This window comes from Ciconia boyciana, chromosome 2 (assembly GCF_034638445.1).
Source record: "Ciconia boyciana chromosome 2, ASM3463844v1, whole genome shotgun sequence".
NCBI classification, from domain to species: domain Eukaryota; kingdom Metazoa; phylum Chordata; class Aves; order Ciconiiformes; family Ciconiidae; genus Ciconia; species Ciconia boyciana.
Genome location: NC_132935.1, coordinates 142,324,459 through 142,345,932, shown reverse-complemented (window position 1 = coordinate 142,345,932; position 21,474 = coordinate 142,324,459). Strand labels below are relative to the sequence as shown.

Sequence of the window (21,474 nt, the reverse complement as noted above, 5' to 3'; positions counted from 1 at the left end):
AGGTAACTTGTGTAAAGAAAACTACATTGTTGGATATAATTTAGATCTTGTTTTATCTCCTAATTTCTGTGAAATAAAAAACTCACTTAGTTTTCACCTAGTTTTAGACAGCGAATACTTTCAGAATGCAGGAGATTTATTGCATGTCATAGCCAAAGACTGCTAAAATTAGAAAGATGAGCAGTGTAAGATTGCCAATTTCAAGGTCAACTTGAGCCAGCATGAAAAGCACGTTTAAATAAGCAGCAAGCTTTGGCTGAAAGTTTTCATATCGGGTTAATTGTCCACAAGTTTTTTGTTATGCTCGGTTTTTATGGAACTGGAGTCATAATAATTCTGAAACTGCCTTGTTGGTGATTAAAATTCTACTTTATTTCTATTAATAGGAATTTAAGTTCATGGAGCAGTCACGTTCCCCATCTGTGTCGCCTAGTAAGCAGCCTGCTTCAGCAATTTCAACAACAGTAACATTATTTGAGCAGTACTGTAATGGAGGAAACCCATTTGAAATTCAGGCCGACAGCAAAGATGATGAGACAGAAGACGTGTTAGCTTCCAATGGGGTATGGAGTGTTTCAGGGGAAGAAAAAAAAAAAGAAAAGCAAATCTTGCTCTCAGTAAATGATGATTTATTTTGTGTATCAATGGCAAAATGTCTTAGTACAAGGATGAGTTAACTGCAGTATTGTGTAAAATCTCAAGCCACTTTACTCCTTTAATTAGGTAGGTTGCTTTGCTTTTAACAGTGCCAGAAAGCCAGGCATCCCGTTTAAAGTTCAGTTTGTTTTGCAGTGGATCAATATTTTTTTTTCCACTGAAGTCAAGTATTCCTGAAGGCTAGCAAGACATGTTCCACCTAAATTAGTATTTTTCCAGGGGTTTAAGTTAGCTTTCTTTGTGAAAGTAATTTTGTCATTTTAGGAATGGCTTTCTGACTTCTTAGGAAAGACTCATTGTGGGTTGCTCCTTCTGTTGTGCTTGTTCACACCTACATGATTTGCCATGGATTATCTGATGTTTGTTAGGCACTTTTTAATTGTAATTTAAATGCTCAGGACACTCGCTTTACAGTGGGATCTACTATAAAACTGAACAATAACTTTGTGTATTTTTTTCAGAATTTTGACAAAATCTAGCAGTGATCAAATATGTTTTAATGTAAAACTTTGTACCATTCTCTTAAATGCTACATTAGCATATTTTTGTAAAAGCTTTTGCTGTTGTTTATCCCTTTGATGAATAACGTTTTCTTGGGCTTTTTTTGTGGTAAGGCTGGGTTTAGTTTTTTTGTTTAAGGTTAGTTAATCCAGCCATCACACTAATGGCTTTCTGGTTTTCAGCTTCGTCTTTCTTGCTTTCCCTGTGGAACTTCAATTGCAGAGCAGCTTGATCTGTATCTCACACACCTGAGTGTGATGCTGCAGTGTCTTCTCTTCTGTGGGCGATGCTGCAGTCTCTTTCCTACTGTGTCACTTGAAGAGAATACAGCTGATTGGCATAAAATATTGTTGCATTGTGCTTAAAGGAAGCTGTTGGAGGGCCAGTTTCCTGGTGGTAGTTGTTTCCCTGTCAAGTAACACAGCAGAACATATGTCCTGCCTCTTCATATCAGTGAACTGAGAAGAGTTGCATGGTTCTCACTGTTAGACTTATACATAGACTCCAAAGGAGCGTGTTAAGCGAAGATGAATGCGCTGCAGGGCATGCGGAAAACTGTAGAATTCCATGGTACTTCGTAGAAACCCACTCTGAAACAGAGCCTTTGGGGAATCTGGGCAGCCATTTGGTACATATTTGCTAAAATAATCCTTAGTGACATAAGGATTAATGATGATACCAATAGTACTTTTGAGGTTTTCGAAATGAAAGCTCCCTCTACTGAAGAGTTCATTTCAGACTTTTGTGTATGTTTGTGAGTAGTTTTGCTTTTTAAAAGATTTTTCTGAAGAAAAAGGACTAGAAAGTTAACTTAACTTTGGGGTTTTTGGTTTGATTTTTCCCAAAGACAGCTTTCTTCTGAAGGTTTGACTCTGTAACGAATGTATAGAGCCATCATGACCTGCAGTGTGAGTGCAGAAATACATCTCAAATATTGCAGGATATTTTTTGCCACCATTTGCATGTAGAATAATTGGGAAGGTGTGAAATTATTTTCCAAATATGATATTAACTGGAGCTACTGAGACTGGATAACATCTTAAGAACAAAAAAGAATAATTATTGGAATGTGATTTCAATCTCCTATGACTCTTTGCAGGTCGCTGCTAGCAAACGAGTGCATACACTGTCCCCATAGTTTTGTGCAGTGACTTGTAAGCAGAATACTTACACTTGTAGAAGGCTAGAATTGTCCTCATTTCTTGACTGTGGATATGTTGAGGAATTTTTCTTTCTATCTGCACACTTATATGACATATGAAAACTTTGCACACAAGTTAGAACAGGGCTGCTTTGTTCTTTCCAGTTTTAACTTTTTACCCTTCAGAATCTGTTTCTCCTAGCTCAAGTAAAATTTAAATGACATCCACTTCCTCTGCACTAACCTTTTGCTTCTATAATCATAGAATCATTTCATGAAAAAAAATTAGGTAGCAAATGCTGATGAACATGTTGGAGATACTGTTTTGTTGGCTTTTGCCAGCCTGAAGCGTCATACTGCTGCCAAGCAGACTGCTATCAGTAATACCCTCTTCTGTCTTCAGCTGTATATTATTTTTTTTCCCCTTTTCTCCAATGATGAACCTATTCGGAGAAGTAATAAAGCTTAGCAGAAAAAAGAAAAAAAAAAAAAAGCTTTAGCTTTCTGTACAAATACAATGTTTCAGTACAAACTCTGCATGCAGTGATAGTTACATGGGAATTGTCATATTATGCGAGACCAGTGGTGGTTCTCTTACAGCATCCTGCTTCTGGTAGTAGTTAGCACAGACACTGTGGGCTCGTGAGAGGTAATAGGTCCTGGGAGTCTTACTGGAACATTTTGTAACCTGCATGAGTTACAAAACGTAAATGTGTGGGATGGATTTCTTCTATTTGTTCCAGAATTCTCTTGAGAAAAAGACAAAGAAGCCACCCCCGCCCCAGAACCACATTCTTTATTGTAATGGAGTAATATCATTATCCAAGTTATCTGTTATCTTTGTTGCCTTATTACCACAGGGAGTCAATGAATTTGACCATCTAATCATCCTGGGTAAAAATGTCTTTTTATTTTGAATTTGTCTCTAGCCATTGGAAAAAGTCTCTGTATGCAAATGTTACTGTTTTCATACTGGTTGTTCCCTGCTTATTTTTTGAAGGTGTGTGAGGCTCAGTCCCTGACAGAGCTGAAGCTACTTAAGACAGTAAGCATTAGTTAGTTAGTAAAAGATGGCTCATGCTTTGCACATAGGCGCTGCTATCGCTGCAAGCACCGTGGCAGAGATGGGGTTCTAGTAAATCACTGTCAGGATGCTGTATGCCTTCTCTGGTGGGGCTGAGAGTGGCTGCCTCAGCGGTTCAGCAGTGCAGGCTGTGGTCTTTGTGAAACAGGCTAGAGGGAGTCGTGATCCCATGAATTACCAGTAGGCTGATGGGTTACACGTGTAGCAAAGTCCATGTTGTGGTTTCCCTGTCTTTAATTTTGAACAGTGTCCCATTGGTAGGCTTGCACATTGTGAGGGACTTTCAAGGCTGGCTGCACTGTCCTATTTTTCAAAGCTGTTTGCCAATTTAGTGTTCTTTATTAGTGAAACTTTAATATATTTTAAATTGATAAAATCTGATTTTGTGCCTGGTGAAGAACTATAATGAATTTTGGCTTTCCTTTGATACCAGAGGGACAGAATGTTCTGTGTGGAAAAAGTGAAATACCAATGATATGATTTATTATGCATTTTTCTTGTGAAATATAGGTTAGATACACAGTCATTCATATTAGAAAACGGGGTTTTTCTAACCTTAAATGTAGTGGTATTTGGAGAACTTGGGAATAGTGTATAGAACTAACTTTTTTTTTTTAAACTAAGATGTTAAGTTTCAGTTTGCTCACTGTAATTTAAAATTGATTATGGAGGATGATGCTTTTGATTTTTCTTCCCTCCTCATGGAAATCAGTTCTGGTGAATACTTCCTTTGTTTTATGTGTTTCTAGCGACGCTGTATATAAACAGGTTTATTCCATATGATAACTTGAGTTTAATGCATTGGAAAATGGGAACTAACTGCTTTTAATATGGAAATATGTTAAATAAATCTGAAGAATCGTACTGAGAGTGCAGATGAAGGTGTTCAACAATACTAAGGAGGCACTTACTTGGTTTTCATCATTGTATTTGGCTGTTAACTCAGTCACTGGAAGGATAAAATCCTTTCCAAAATCTTTGTGAGCCAGGGAAGTATTATGCATATTTACATAGAGAATTGAGGCACAGGGTAGGTTAATTAACTGGTCAGTAGTTGTATAGGACATTTAACCTGGCTGCTATTAGAACCAAGGTTTCTTGTGACCCAAGTGAGTATACCCTCCAGGTGACCATCCTACCTTCCCTTTTCACATTATTCATCTCCTCTGTCCATTACCGGCTGTTCCAAAGTGCTGACATGTAGAAAGAACTCTTACTTAAAAAAAAAAAAAAAAAAAGTTATACCTATTCAGTTATCCTTTACATACAAACAGAAATAACTTGCTTAGGTAATGTGAGATAAATTTTTTACAAAGGTTTTACGTTTCAGTTTCTTGACTGACCAGTTAAGGTGGAGGCACATTTTAGCACTTAAAATTTAAATTATTTCAGATGGAGGTTGCAAAATTTTGTTTCCAGAGAATGCAGACATGTTTCCAGATATTTCAAGAAATGGCATGACAAGGACATAAGCAACTGATATATTTGTCAAGTGATCTGTAGGATGGTAAGAACTGTCAGGATTTCTTTTGAGAATTTTAAAGTCTTTTTAACTCCTTAGTTGTTGCAGTTCTGGACAACTGAAAACGGGCCTCAGCTCTGTATCTTGAGCTTCAGTGAGATGCTTTATGTCCCTTTTCTGTAGCTCCCTAGAATATCTTTGTTGTGATACAGTTAACTTACAGTTTTGTAACACTCTTCAACTTGATGAATCTTACTACTGTCCTATGGGTTTGTTTGGGCTGATTGCATAAACACTTGTGAACTGATGATTGCTACAAGATATCTGAATTCCTTTTAGCACTTTAAAATTTTACTGCAGACTGCGCATATTCAAAATGGATTTATAAGGTCTGTTCAGGTTGAGGTCACTATTTAATATTTGTGAGTTACTTTCTGCCTACTTTAAAATGCATATATTTTTATCTCATTAAATAACTTTTCCAGCTCATTAATAGCATTAGGTTGAGGAGACTTAAAGTATTTTTCCATGTAAAGAAAAATTTTCTCAAAATTCTCTTAATTTATGATGTTAAGACAGTTAATGTGTCAACTGTCCAATTCATATATCAATATGAATTATAGTTAACAATTTGTAGTCAATTTATCATTTTACTATCACTGGATTTTAATTGAATCAGCATGTCATTTATTATATATTAATGCATAATAAGTGGTGGTAGTTCTCCATGCTAATGTTCCAGCCAAGTTAGTTAAACTATGACTCTCATTGTCCTTAATCAAGTCTGATCTCAGCTTATTTTTGAAATAAACTGGGCTGCTTTCATCATAGCTTTCCTTTTTCTGAAATGTTCATGAGGCAGAAGTTTTGTCTGTGAATACTGATGATCAGAACATTTCTTCTTAGTCTGTGTCTCATACTACATTCTTTTTTCTATCTAAGCTGGTTTTGCTTTGAATTTGTTTGTACTGTGGGCTTCCCGCTTTTATAATATACTGCTTTCATAGTGCTAGGCTTTAAAAACCTCCATAGCTTGGGGCTGAGGCCAAGAGTTGCCATATATCACTGAAAAAAATGTATTTCTTAGTGCGTTTTGGATGATTGAGAGACTGGCATTACCTTAGTGTATCTTTCTTGACTTTCCGCTCTGGAGAGCAGTCGTATCCTTTAAAACCCTGCCATTTCTTAAGGATCCTGGAACCAGAATGTCTTTGTCATGTGTGTCATTATTGACTCCTTGGATAAAATGGCTTCAGAGCAGTGTACGTGTTAAAAAGAAAAGTATTGTGGTGTCTCTTCAAGTGCAAATGCATTCTGGAGCCTGATGGGTATGTTTAATGCTGTGATAGTTGTGTAGATATTCAGAAAGAAGAGTTATATCACAGAACATAAAGTATTTGTTTTCCTTTAATACTCTCTGGGTTAAAAATTCACCTTGTGAAAAAATTTATTTCATTATTTGTGAAGTGTCTAAAGCACCTATACTACAGAGCAACCTAGAACACTGGAAAAAGAAATTGACATTAAATACTGTTTTTAATTGGAGTGAAAAAAGATTGCAAATTTCAGGTGTTTTTTTTAAAAATAAACATCCCAATTGTACACTTTTAATATGTGTGTGTGGCTTCATAATTATAAAAAGCATTTATTATTTGTGTTTGTGAATAGTATTTCTCCACATAACTCATACTCTAGCAATAATGATACATGTCTACCATAGAAATCCTATTTTGTATTATATATGGTATAGCCTGTGTTGCTCATTTTTTTCCAGACATCACTTGTTAGGCTTGAACCTTCCATCCTTGAATTGAAAATAATTCTCTTACGATCTTTGAAATGCAATTGAACAGAGTGAAACAGTTTCAAAAAATTAAAAATGCAGCTGAGTGATTGGAGGCAGTAGTTGTCTGTAACAACTTAAGCTTCTTATTTTTCAAAAGATGCAGTTAACATCAAATGTTGTTCCTCAGTATAAGAAGGCACATCTCAAGGCAGGTATACATGGTTAATTTATCTATGCGTTCACATTTTTCATAGGGTTATTCTGGAATAACTTGTGGCATTTGTGACAAATGAAGCAAATGGTACATGAGGCTTTCTTCCATCAGAGGGAATTGTTCCACCAATAATTAGATAAATATTTCAAATATCAGGATCTTGTACCTTTAACTAGATAAAGGATGCTGTATGTTTCAAAACAAAACCAAGAACCAGCACACACAAATAAATCCAAGCATGCCCCAAACACCTAATGAAGTTTTCTGAGAAAGCAAGGGGAAAAAAAAAAGAAAATGCTTTTAATCTAGCCCCCACTGATTTACTCCACTGATAGTGCTGAGTTATATAATTTGAGTGTTTCTTAGAATAATATAGTGTGCTGTGGTTTTGGGTTTTGTTGTAGTTTTTATTTTCCTCTATGAGGAAAGGTATATCAATTTGGGTTGCAGAATCCTGTTCCTTGCTTGCTCTGCAATTTTTGTTTGTTCCATGTACAGTGCAAAGTTTATATGTATAGAGCATACAGATATGTATAGAAAGCTACTCTTCTTGCTGTTGATGTAGACAGAACAGCATACAGTTGAAGAAAATAAGTGCAGAAAAATTAGTGAGAAAAAAAATTACATGGTAATAGTAGCCATGAGAAATACTTATATTTTTGTAGTAGCATTTGACTGCTTATTGTTTTCTTGAAATGTTTGTGCTTAGTCAAAATTGCATTGGTGTCTAACAGATGAAGTGGTTGAAGGACTCTCTAGTAGAAATGTCTTTTGGAGTGTACTAAAATCAATTTTACAAACAACTGCAAGTTGGTTTTTTGGTGTTGGTTTTTTTAAATAAATGTGGACAATATAAATAAGTATTTTTGTGAAGCAATAGTTTAGTCCTTCTTGCACTAATAATTAAGAATTGTGTGGTGCCAGGTTTTTTTTGTTTATTGCCACCGTATGGATACATTTTGAGGTTTTATTACTGTTTTTTCAGATTATAAAGCAAATAATAAAAGCTCTGATACGTGGGTACTTGATACAGCAACAAGAAAGCAAAAAAATTTATCAGCAGCTGGGAGAAATAGGATGATACAAATATTTACTCTTAATCAACATCTGAGAATAGAAGTTTGTTTAGAAATGCACTTACGAATGGCTTTGTGTAATTTGCCTGCTGCATTTTTAATGAACATTGTCAGCAGCCTTTCAATCAGCAAAGTTATTTGTATCCTGATCGAGGTAAAAGCCAAGAATTGATCAAAATGCTATGTTAAATGAGTGACAATATTATAAGGAAAATAATGGCAGTCATTTATTTATTTTTTTTTTTTTTTTACCAGTATGAATCAGATGAACAAGAAAAAAGTGCATATCAAGAGTATGATAGTGACAGTGATGTTCCTGAAGAGTTGAAAAGAGATTATGTGGATGAGCAAACAGGAGATGCCCCTGTGAAAAGGTAAGTAGACTGTGTGAGTCTTTGGTCTCATTTACATGCTTTTCATTTCAGTACTCTAATTAGTTCTTTTTCTGTTTAATCAATACTCTACGACAATGGAATAGTAATCAAATAATCTTTATGCTACCTGCACAGTTAGAAAGGCTCAGCACTTAGATCTCTGGAAGGGGGAGGAATGTTAAACTTTTCATCATTATTGCAGAAAGAAACTCTGGAAAGCAAGATTTTGAAGGAGAATAAAGGCTCTCTGAAGCAGGTAGTGGGAAAATGATTAGCAAGTGTTAGATGTTAACTGAAGGTTCTTCTACAGCTGCTGTTGTGCATACGTATAATTTCTGTTGTGTCATAAGCAGTTGTTTGCAGACAAATGGCTTGAGGCTTGCGCTTCTGCTTTTGCAGAACAAAAGTAAACTTTTACAGATTAAAAAAAATTAAATTATTCCGAAGCTTGAAGGCAGTCATTTGGAATTTTAAATTCTCTTTTTCTTTAAGAATACACACACACACGCACATATGAATATGCATGTTATATTTTGGTGAATATATATAAAAAATATTTTATTTATATATATTCTTATAAACAAAAGCCAACTCTGTAGCCTTTAAAAGGATCTGAAATACAAATTTCTGTCTAGGACGCTGTACTACTTAGTTGTCCATTCAGACTTTGTGAAGCAGGCTAACATTATTTGTATGTAGAGGGTTGCAGGAGAACTAGAAAGCCATCACTTGGGTTAAAGCAGAGGAATGTTTTTCTTCAAAATAACTCTTTAGGATAAAATATTGTTAACATGATTTCATAGGATACATCACATAAACTACTGCATTTCAAAGAAGTGATGGAGGTATTGATAAAAATTACTTAACTGGAACAAACCACAGTCACTGTCCATAGCTTTGTGCTATGAAATTGAAGCATTCTGAATTTTTGGAAGAATATAATTTTGAGGTATGACAACTGGCAGAAGGTTTCACTTATAGAATCATAGAATATCTTGAGTTGGAAGGGATCCATAAGGATCATTGAGTCCAACTCCCTGCTTCTCGCAGGACTACAATTTATGAAAAATTTAATGTCTTTTTAGTTTCATCTTCCTCAAAATTGTTTCCATTTCCGGATAGTAATTTTCAGCTGTAGCTTACTAGTCTGCCCTGTTTTGTTCTGACTTGCGTTGTTTTCATTTTCTTCATAAACTATGAACTTGAGTCAGAGTGGTTAAAATGACTGCTGAGGCCAGGCAGAGGCCTGCAGAACTCAAGCCTTGGACTACAACTCAGAAACTCCTTTCTCTAGCACAATTTTATGTAAATTAGGCCAGGCTTCTCTCTTTAAATGTTAAAATCCTAACCCAGTTATGCTTTGGCATAAATAAAATACTGCTCTGGAAGACATACTGTCATGTGAAAGAAGAGGGGAAGAAGAATTTCTTTTCTACTAAATTTTATTTGTATGTCCTTGAATATAATAGGCAGTCACATTCGGTGTATTTTCTTTTGTTTTCTTTATAGTATTTCTCGAGAAACTCTGAGAAGCAGAAAGAGATCAGATTATAACCTCAATAAAGTGAATGCACCTATCCTAACAAACACTACGCTGAATGTAATAAGGCTTGTTGGTACGTAGAACAATTGTAATTTTTTATATGTCTTTTTTTTAATGCAAGCCTATGGATTATAGCAAATATGTTAAATGAATTCTAAGGCTTTTAAAAATATACCTAGTTAGGCTCTATTTCCATCTTTGAAAATGTTAATAAAATAGAAATAAAGCACTAAACCAAAATATTTTTTTATTAAATAGCCAAATTTGGTTATATCTTGGGAGTTATTTTTATTTTGAAAAGTAATCTGCATGCATATATTGATTTTAACCAGTAATGGTGGATTATTTGTCTAAAATATTGAATGCATAAAAACAGTGGAGATAGAAAGGAAATAGATTATGTTTTATGTTGCTAATGTGTCTTGGTGGATTAAATGCTTCATTTTAAGGTAGTATAGTTACAAAAGTAAGAACGTAAAGATTGGGGTTTTTTTCCCCTTTCATTACTCAGATTCTCCCACCCAGAATAACTATTTTTACTATATGGTAGACAACTAGAAAAGTGCCCTCACATACTGGTAATTTCAGTAATTGGAATGCATCCTAGTAATTCCCTGGGAGTTAGAGGGAGTCTCTATCCTTGGAGGTGATCAAGCTGCAACTGGACAAGCCCCTGAGCAACCTCATCTCCTTAGACCTGCTCTGAGAAGGAGGTTGCACTAGATGACCTCTGGAGGTCCTTTCTAGGCAAAAGTTTTTGATGAAAACACTCCCCTCCAGTTCTAGGTGTAATGGGATTGATTTTTTGTGATTGTGACTTCCATTTGATTATCTGGATAATTGTATGGTAGCAATTTTTTGCTACTGACTTTCATTTTATTTATAGAGAATGGGAAGTAACTACCTAAATTTATCAGGTTAGGCAGAAGAGAGAGGAATTCTGTACATGTTACGTTAATGAAGTTTGTCTTCAGTGTTTATGTGCTTGGAAATTATTGTGGTACTTCAGAATAAGCTGTTTTTAAAAGAGACTACTCCAACAGCTGGTTAGTACCTTTTGCTGTCTTAGAGGGCAGCATATAAATCAGAAATTAATTTTCTAAACCTTTTTTGCAGTTTTTTTTTTCCTCTTGGAGCATATACAATATAGACCTGAAATAAGAACTGAGATTATTCTGTCATAACTTTTCTGGTATTGATCTGTGAGTTAGGTTGGAGAGATTTGTTTGCTACCTTCTAGCATAAGGTTTTGCTCTAAGAAAAGTTAGGATTGAATCTACAAGTCACCATGGCACTTCCATGCAAACCACTCTGTCTTCCCCCAGCCTCTGCCCCTGCCCTCCTGCCCTAACACAGTGTAAGAGTAGGTGGAGCTGTAGTTCTAGTTTTCCAATTTTACATAAGGAGTCTTTATATTTGTGGATTCTGGTCATAACCCCAAACTTAAACATTATTTGCAAAGCTCACATATATGCTTTTTCCCCCTTCTGGAATTACATTTAATTTTCAATATTTCTGCTATTGGGGGTGTTTTATATTGTTTCTGTAATGACTGATAGTAGTGTTATTTGGAACGTGGAATTCTAAAGGGACCTCCTGCAGCCCCTGCTACAGGAAGACATGTCATTTAGCCTGTAAACATGCTTGTTTTGAGCTCCAGCTTAAGAATACATCTGTTTTGTTCCCACCGCTCTATCTAATAGGAATTCTATTCCAGAAGACTTATCAACTTCATGGTTAAAACAAAAAAAAAATTATCTGCTTATTTTCTGCCCACTTGATCTTATGCCAAAATAAACTTTTAGGTTTAACAGGTTGTCTTGTTCTTTGCATACTGCCCTGCTGTTTTTCCAGAAAGCGATCCTATTTCTTCTCAGTCTTTGATTTGCTAAACTAAACGTGCCAAGCTTTTTTGTATCTTCTGTATTTCTCCGCAAGAAGCTTAAGTCCCCTACTTTCTTATCAGTTCTTTTTCTGCTCTTGTTATAGACTTACCAAAATCACGTGCAATACTTTGCATGAGATCTCACTGCATTGTGTCACTGTTGTATCACAGCATCCTGGTCACAAGTTGCCTTCCTTTTGCACTTCTTTGTATTTCTCACAGCTTCCTCGTACTGGCCGTTCAGTCCATCTGTAATGAGCTTGTATAGCCAGCAGGTCCTTCACTTCCCCAGTTTTTTCCAAGGGATGAGCTGCTAGTTTATAGTAGAAAGATGCATGTTTTTAATTGGTCCCCAAATGCATGGCTTTACAATTTGTACTACTGAATTTCATCCAATTTTTATTACAGCAGTCATCAAGATCCTCCAGTTCTTCCTGTACATTATGTCAATCCTTTTCTGTTTTGATGGTACCTCCTTATTTTTTTCCATTATCACACTCTTATTTTTGTGCCAGAGTCATTAATGAAAATATTAAAGAAGAGGCCAGTTGCTGGGATCTCCACTAGTAGCTTTTCCAGATACCTCCCTTTTCAACACACTCCTTTCTGTCTTCTTTTTTTATTAAACCCTTACTCATTTAAAAAACTCTAGCTTCACTTGTTTACTGTGTAACATTGTTAAATTAATACTTTGACTAAATCTTAATTTTGCCTCCATCTTTCTGCTTCTGTCACTTCCATACTTTCTTCAAAACTTGAAGTCCTGCATCCTACAAATTAAAGCAGTGGACCAATAGTTGCTTGGATGACTATTTTCCCTCTTCTTGAATATGTTTTTATTTGCTGGTTTTGAATCGTAGCAGTACAGCCCATGCCTTGACTGCTTATTGCACATATAGGTTATTACACTGATTACCAGACTAGTGATTTCATGGCCATTTTTTATTATGTCCTGATTCCTTCACTCCTGTAGCTTGACTATTTTAAGGTCTTTTCCAGCTCATTCTCAGTGCGGCTGATAGTGGCCAGTTCAGTTCTATTAGTCACCCTGTTCCCCTTGTCCTCATTTTTCTCACTGTCAGTGTCATTGTCCCCAGTGAAAACCAAGGCAAGCTATTCATTCTTGCTTTTGGGGTGTCTTGTTTGTCTACAATTTCTGTCCTGTCACGTCCCTCTGGTTTGGTTTGCTTTTGTTAGTCTTCTGTAGTTGGAAAACTCCTGATTTTTACCATCTTTGGAAAATGTAGTTTTGGAAAGACTTTTGGTACTTCTAGCTCTTAATGTAACTTTCTGAGCGAATAGGTCTGGTTTTCCCCTTTGTCCTTGTCCTAGTCATTCTTCCTTTCTAGTTTCTTTGCAGTTTCTCATGTTTCTAATATGCAATGACCCCACCTCACTTTCACCTTCATTTGTATCTTTTTTGAGGAATACCTACCATTTGATATTGTTGCTGTGAAAAGCCGAAATCAGGACTCAATAGTCGGGATGACTGTTAAGCGGGTATTCTTTATTGCAGCGCTGGGCAGCACTGGGGATCGCTCCACCACAAGTGCTCCACCAGGTTAGCACAACACAGAAATATCATAAATATTCATCAGATTTCCTGAAAAGGGCAGTTTTATGGTGATGAGTTCCCAGAATTCATTTACATAGTCCAAGCATGCACAGTAAAATTAGGGTTAGGGTCTTTTCACCCTCCCGGTGGTCTTCCATAGTCTTCCTCACGTTGTCCACTAGTTGAACTTTGGGCTTCCTTTGTCTATATATAGTAATTGAGTTAGCTTATCAGTCCTTCGGCCTCGGAATGTTACAAGGGGGTCGATTTAAACTAGTTCTTTGGTGCTTATCTTCGGCAGAAAGTCCTGAGTTCCTGTTATCAGTGATTTAATTAGGAAGCCTAATGAGCTTGCTCAAGGCCTGTTTAGTTCTATTAGGTAAGAAGTTACAGGAAATGTCCTATCATCAACTCTGCTCAGCAGGTAACCAAAACTATCTTTGCAGGGGGAGAGAACAAAAGAGAACAAGGATGCAAGTGAAACTAAGAAAATGCAAGTCTATGTATCACAGTAAGGTCTTGGTCTTAGGGATTGTCAGGGATTTAACCCTTTCAGTATCATAAATGAAACAGGGTTTTTTGCACCTTGTTTCTGTTAGACATAAACTGCATTTTACACCTCTGCCACAGAAGTTGAAAATGCCTTCATCTTTTGTCACGGCTTTTGGCCTTAACATACAAATATTTCATTCACTTCTTCCAGACAGCATCCCCAGGGGCATCAGACACATTTCTTTAACTAAGGGTTAATGGCTACAGAAACAAGAAACAAATGAGATACCACTATTTAGCCAGACTATCTGATTTATTAGTTTTTCTTCCCTTCTTGTCTCCCCTGTTATCTCTTGAAACATCCCTATAAAACGTGTAGATAAGCACGTTGTTGCCAGGCAGATTTGGCTGGGCGTGATACTAGGTTGTGGGAGATCCAGGTTTGATCCAGTCCCCTGGATTATCCCCCTGCAGACAGGAATGCCATGGACCGTGCCTGTCTTTTAACAGCAATCTCTGCTAATGCCAGGAAAGGCTCGAGTCTGTCTTGCACTGTCTCAGACTTTTGGCTTGGAAATTGCCATGGTACTTAACACTGATTTCAAGGAGTATAACTAAAATGGTTGTCTAGGATCCCTTCATTATCAGTGGCGAACTGTAGTTAACTCCAGAAGATGATAGTTTGTTGGCTGTCCTGGATGTCTTTGCCTGCATGTCATCACATAGATATCTTAGCACTTTTCTTCTGGAGCTGCTTGCCCTCTGCACAGGAGATCTAGGCAACCGGTGTGGGCTAAGGGTCTAGTTTCTAGATAAAGTTGGACAAAGTGAATTGCATATGCAAGACAGTGATGTGGCACCTCAAAAAATAAGCAGGAGCCTAACATAGTACAGGGGACACTCTAGATATCTCCTATCTACGGAAAGCCTGTACTCTTTTAAAGTTCCATTCCTTGCAAATAAGGCTCTATTTTAAGAGACGCTTGTTTTGGTAGCAGTAATGTGAGTACTTAAGCAGTTTTTGTCCTTGCTACATTTTGTCACTGATATTCCTGCCTCCTGTATGTTGCATCAGCATGACTTTTGGCAGATCTAGATCAGCTCCCTGACCTTAGTTAAAAACAAATCATAAAGGAAACTAGGTTTAAAAAGGGAAGTCTGGAGTGAGATGAAGATGCGAATTTAAATTGTCCAATCAAGTAACAGAAATTGTTGCCTCACTTTTTAGGAAGGGACATTACGCAAGTAGTAGTACTCACTGAATGGGTATAACAGTACTCATAACCCATTTTGAACTATTCCTGTGTGCTGTATGCTTCATATGGAGGCTAGATGAATAAAACAAAGTGTAGCTTAATATATATAAACTACATAAATGAGTTGCTATGTATAACTGAAGTGAGAGCTGCTGTAACGTTGTTTAATTTGAATTTCAAGTGAACGGTTCAATTTATCTGGTTTTCCCTCAAGTTTATAAGCCAGGTAATTATTTCTATGTTTCCATTATAAAGTAACCATTACATTAATTTACAAGGTTAATTTTTTCCTATCAAGCCATTGCATGTTGACTTAAAACGTAAAGGAAGAATTAACCTGTGTTAAATCTGTAGGGAATATTTTGACCTAGGTTCTATAGGTCAACAAGAATAATTAATGACTATGCCATTGTGTATATTGCTTGGGTGATTTCTTATTTTAATTAATATAATTCTGACTTAAGAAATACCCATTAAACTCTTTCTTAGGTTGGGGTTTTTTAATGCCTTTTTTTGTCCTCATTTTTGCTTTTGTTGTGAATGATTTTGGGGAAGAAACTCTTAGTTTTTTATTGGTTTAAAACCCATTAACTTTTAAGGAAATAATAATGGTGATGACAAATCTCACAGCATAGAACCTCATGGGACTGAAAAAAAAATCCAAATCATCCAGTCTTTCAAAATGATATAATTACAATGGGCTTTTCACTTTTTCCTTCAAAGTGGCATTTTAGCTCCTAATGTATGTCATAGGAAGCTGCATATTTGGAATTGTGAGGCTCCCTAGGAAATTATTTTACTAATGACCATGGATATACTAAACCTCGGATATGTATTATTCAGGAGGTTGTGTATTTATTTACCTTTTTGGTTTTAGTGATCAGTTTTATATAGATTAGTCTGATAGAGAGTACTCTCTACTTACTGTCTTTAAGGACAAAAGAAGTGTTGGAAATAATACTTCAAAAGAAACGTGTCAAATATTCAGCAGTTTTAGCCATTAACGGAGAGCCTCTGGAAAGTCAAGCTACTTTGAGTTGTTGAAACTCTAAGCAGTGTTTTCGAGTATTTCTGGAAGTTTCTAGCACGGCAGGGGTTTGGGCTGTTAGTGCTGTTTGGAAATATTCTCATACACCTCTTTTCACCCAAAATAGGAACTTTAGTGCAACTAGGTAACAATGTATAGAAGTTAAAAGTTGGCATCCTGTTAGAGCAACTAGGAGGAAATGTTCTTGGAACACTTCTTGTGTCAAGATGCTGAGTGATGTAGTAATAGAGAAATGTTCTTGGCATCAGAAGATTTTTATAGGGACCATACTTGGGCAGTGTACAGTGTATAGCCCCTTGGAAAAGCATAAGATACTGCCTGAGAGATTACCTTGAATATTCATGCTAACTGCTCAGATATTTGGAAATCTAACTGTCCAGAATGTGACACATCACCCTTATATAGTGTATGGATTGCAGGCAAGTTTAAAAATGTGTTTATCACAGAGTAAGTGGAAAAAATCAGCCTGTGGCAATACATAATATTCAGATAGCACATATGGAGGTGACAGCTGCTTTGATCAGGGTACCATCCTTTCCCAAACATCTCTAAATTTCCACATTGGTCTGTGCTAGAATTAGCTGCATTTGGTTTTCCCTTTTGGAAGACAAATAGAATTTTTCAAGTCTGCTTTTCAGTTTGTTCATAATGCTGTAGATCAAAACATTGATAATTAAGCATAGAATTAACAGTTGGGCTAAACTGCCAAATATTAAGTATTGCAACCTGTGTCAAATCTCCAAAAATAACAAAATATATGCTTGCGTGTGTTAGCAAATTGGGACACAGATGCATAGTATTCAAGCAGGAAGTCTAAGCTAGATAGAAACCTGGAAAGTAGTAATGTCAGGTTATTGCTTGATTCTTACCTTACTGCTATATCATCTTACCATGTATGTAGCTGTATCATAAATTTGTCAAATTAATGTTATCTTTACTGACCTACACGAGTAATTGCTTAAAAACATTGAAATAACTCCCCCTGATACTAACAGCTAATTTTGTTTCTTTGTTACTCAGTTTCTCTGCATAAAACAATATTTTCTGTATTGATTAGTAAATTACTTTGCTGGGCACAGCATTAACTTGAAAAACAGTGGTGCAAACTACAGGAGAAAGAAATTATTTTAGCACCCTCATGTAATTTTTTCCAACCTCTCACATCAAAACATGTCTGGAATATGACAATTTGTTAAATGATCCGCTATATCCTACATGCTGGGTGGACTGCATTTACGTTTTGGTTCAAAAATTGCTGTCTGTTACTGTAATAACCCAAAGCTTATTATATATTCTTTGTGTTTTTAAGATGCTAATAGGGCAAGCAGTATGTAATTTTTGAGCTAGCCAGCAGGAAATGTAAAGTATCTGCAATGTTGGGGTTTTCATTAAGTATGCTTCTTGTATGACTCTTGTATGAAAAGAGCTGGAAAACAAAAATTGGTTTTCCCTATGCTGGAAAACAAAATAACTAAAAACCATAGGCTCTGCGAACTAGACCCGTAGGGAAAAATTTCTTTCTGAGTCCAAACCCTATGATCAGCTTGACTCAGCTAACACATAGATTAAGGTCCTGAGGTTTTTTTCAATTCTTTTAAATTTTATTTTCCCAAGTCAAATGCATAACAACAGAGAACAGGAAGGAAGGGGAGGAATTATTATTCTCCCTGGATGTGCCAGAGTCCCGGCATCCTCCTTTTCTGTCAGTCTGTCCCTCTAGAAACATTTCAAACATACAACTTAAAACTATTTGTGTTTCTTACCCAAGGATAAAAAGGAAGGAGAGCAGGAAATGCTATGTTGCTGATGTGAAACACATTATTCCTAGAACTGTTGGATGAAATCCAATCTTGGGCATATCATTTTTGTACTGTGCTTTTATATTGCTTGAAAAATACCTGTATGTGCATATATGAACACACACTAATGCATAAAATCTTCAGTGGCTCTATATATCATTTGTTAGAGACTACTTTAGGGGATTATTATTTTTTGGCTAAATGAAGCTGAAACTTGTAGAGGATCCAGAAAGTTGTGTATTTTGAATTTGGTACCAGAAGGCCAAGAATGTTTCAAGATATTTTGGTATGGATTGACATCCACATTCGGAGAAGTCTTGAGGCATTCGTTGTGTCTTAGTCATATTTAGCTTTGTTTTTAAACATCCCAATCTCTAAAATATTACTAAGTTGTTCTTAATCAGTATTCAAGGTGCTGTCTTTGTAGCACTTATGCTGAGGAAACTGATCTTCTGTATTTAATTTTTAAGGGAAATATATGCAGATGATGAATATTCTGAAACCAATTGCATTTGATGTGATCCACTTCATGTCCCAGCTCTTCGATTACTATCTGTATGCAGTCTATACGTTTTTTGGCCGAAATGACACGGTAGGTAGAAACATTATTCATTTCCAAGTATCACTGTACACACAGAATGAGAATACAGAGGAGATCTCTCTACTTAAAATACTACCTAATATGTAATCCCCAGAAAAATTAGTGGCAACAGAATGGATTTGAATGCAGGAGTAAGAAAAGGCTGATTAGATCAGCAGTAAGGGGAATAAGCACTGGGAGCATCATTGTCACTGGGACATGAATCCTATTATGTTTTGAATAGATTCTGTACTCTTTTTCCAGCAGTATTCTGAAAGGGAGGAAAGATAACATGAAGTACCTAAAAGTAGTGGTAGAAAGTGGGGAGCAAAGGAGCAGTCTGCAGTCGGAGGGTGATGGTTTGGAGCCTAGAGAGTATGAGTTGATTTAATTTTCCTATATGTATTTCTCTTAAATAAGAATAGCAAAAGGAAGAAGAGAAGGGAGGCCATGAAAGTTAAGTAGTAACTCAGGTTTAAGAGATTGAAATACACTTTTTCAGATCTACTATTCTTCTGTCAAACTAATTGCATTAATGAAAACGGGGTTTTTGAGTGATCTTGAGTTGAAATAAATGCTTGTTGGCAATGTCTGTACATAACATAGATCAACTTTCAACAGAATTGTCTTAAAGCATTTCTGAAAAGCTGCGTGTAAAAACAATTTTCTCCTCTCTTGGCCCCTAAATTACTCCACAAGTAATAATATTGAGGGGTTCCAAATTCATCATCATCTGTTGGCAAATTGTAATGGATTTTCGGACTCAACATATGGTTCTAAATGGTTTTGAGCTGTTCTCTTTGGCAGGACAAATGTATTTGCGGTTTGTTTGTGTTTAGAAGATGGGTGGGTTTTTTATTTTTTTGTTTGTTTGTTTTTTGTTAAGATAATTGATTTCCATTGGCTTAGTCAGCTGCTCTGGTATTCACATTGTGTTGCATTTATTTTTATTTTTTTGCACCTCTCGTTTTGTGTTTTTAAAGCTCATACTGAGTTCCTCACTCTCTACTTCTAACAGACAACAGTACAGTGCTAGGCAGGTAAACATTATAGCAGATGGGTGGTAAAATTGTGATGTTTTTCTAGCGTGCTTAATTTTTGTTTTGACAGATGATTTTCCCTGGGAAACATAATGCTTACAAAGGGTCTATGAATGTAATAAAGCCTCTTGTAATGGTGCTTAAATGTCCTCACTCCCCATAGTGTTTGTAAACCTTTAGAAAGTAGAGATGGGTGATGGTATGTGATTTAGACCACTGAGAGTGTTTCTGGTTTATTTTTATTTACAAAACAGCATCAAATGGGATTTTTAAAAGTATGCTGGTAATGTAACTTCCTTAAGTGGTTGAATTTCTTTGTGAATATTGTGCTTATGTTGTATGTGTGAGTTAGTACACACATAAGGAGGGTGATTAATTGTACAGAGTTCATTGCCAGTTCAGTGAAAACCAAGTATTTAAAATATACATGTTGAGTTCTGTGTCCGGTCACGATGCTAAGTCATTGCTCTTTCCAGACCTCTTTAGAATGATTATCCTATGTAGTCAGTATTTGGCTTTCTTCACTGCCAAAAGTTGCACACCATTGTGACCAGAATTGCTCTTTCAAAACCTTTTTAATTTGTGGGATGCAAGTTAAGGCTGCCTTTCCTCCTTATCTCAAATTATAGAGCAACCTAACATGAAATTAAAAGGAACTGCCTATATTTAATATCTACTCACTAAAGTGTAAGGCATTCATGAACATGCCACAGAATAGTCTTCCTTAGCAGAAGAAATTTGAGATGAGTTTTAATTTTTTTGACAGGACATAATAATTTGTAAACCAATGGCCATTCTTATGGAAAACACTTAATTTTATGGTTTTTTTAACTATAAGAAGTTATGTAGAATTGGTGATGAGTAAAATTATTCTGTAAATTGTCTAATGCTCTGCGTACTAGCCTTACTAAGTTGTCAATTTAAGGAATTTAAATATCTACCATTTTGCATATAGAAATAGCAAAAACTTCCGTGAAGCAAAGCAGTTATACTGATGAGTGACACGTTCTCTGTGAAGTCATGAGGTTCTGTCCTTGTGGAAAAATGCTGAGCAACAATCTATTTTGGGGTTTTTGTTTGTTGTGTGTTTTTTCCCCCTCATACATATGGATGTATAATTCTGACTTCAGGCTGTAACTGGTTGCCTGATAAACCTGGGATTCTTGATATGTAATGTTTTATGTCAATTTAAGTTTGTTTTTACATTCCTTTTCATTCAGATATGTTTCAAATGTGAAATTGCCCTTTTTTAGAAAGTAATATATCATTATAGAATAAGTAAGTGAAAGCTACTTATAGCTATTGAAAGTTAGTAGTTGAAAGGCAGAAAGAGAAAGAATTAGTGGCAGATAGTGTGATGTATAGTTTTGATGGTGCAGGTGCAAATTTCTTAAAATGAAATTTAATGGCTGAAACTTGCAAATACATTTTTTAATATATATATATTTTTTCCTTTAAGCAGGGTATTTTTTCTGTTTGTTCTTACCTTAACAGGGATAATAGCCAGTCTTGAATTTGCAGTCCTTATGGCCATGTCTTGAAAAGCTACTATATGACGTTAAGGAGGGAAAAAAATAGAATTAAGGGTGTGTTTCTTAAAGGGAAAAAAGTTATTTTCTTTTTCACCCATATACCTGTAAAATCAAAGGCAGTTCAGAACTGATATTTCTACAGTAAAAATGTGAAGAAAAATGCAAATTATTTTTGTAAAAAAGCTTACTTCACCTGCGGTCAAACAAAGGCGTGGACACTTCTTTTTATCAAACGTGGACACTAGGATAGTGATTTATGTCTTCTAGATCAGGTTCTAGATTTCAGCAGGGTGTACTTCCAGTCCGAATTCAGCTCAGATGTAAATTTTCATTGAATATGTAGGAGGATTAGGGCAGATGGACATCTTAAGTCAGAAACGTTAGATGCAGTAAATGGGGACCTACATTTTTTTGTATGTAAAAGGAGTGGATGGGATGACATGAACTTG

General features: G+C 35.9%; 1 protein-coding gene across 3 annotated transcripts in view; it reads left to right on the top strand.

Annotated features, from left to right (window-relative positions):
• VPS50 (VPS50 subunit of EARP/GARPII complex) overlaps positions 1-21,474 on the top strand; it is a 103,942-nt gene that overhangs the window by 57,581 nt on the left and 24,887 nt on the right. For all 3 annotated transcript variants that reach the window (XM_072854260.1, XM_072854258.1, XM_072854259.1), the window contains 4 exons: positions 387-563; positions 8,177-8,295; positions 9,805-9,911; positions 18,344-18,465. In XM_072854260.1, coding sequence (XP_072710361.1) covers positions 387-563; positions 8,177-8,295; positions 9,805-9,911; positions 18,344-18,465 — 525 coding nt within the window. The remainder of the gene's footprint in view (positions 1-386; positions 564-8,176; positions 8,296-9,804; positions 9,912-18,343; positions 18,466-21,474) is intronic.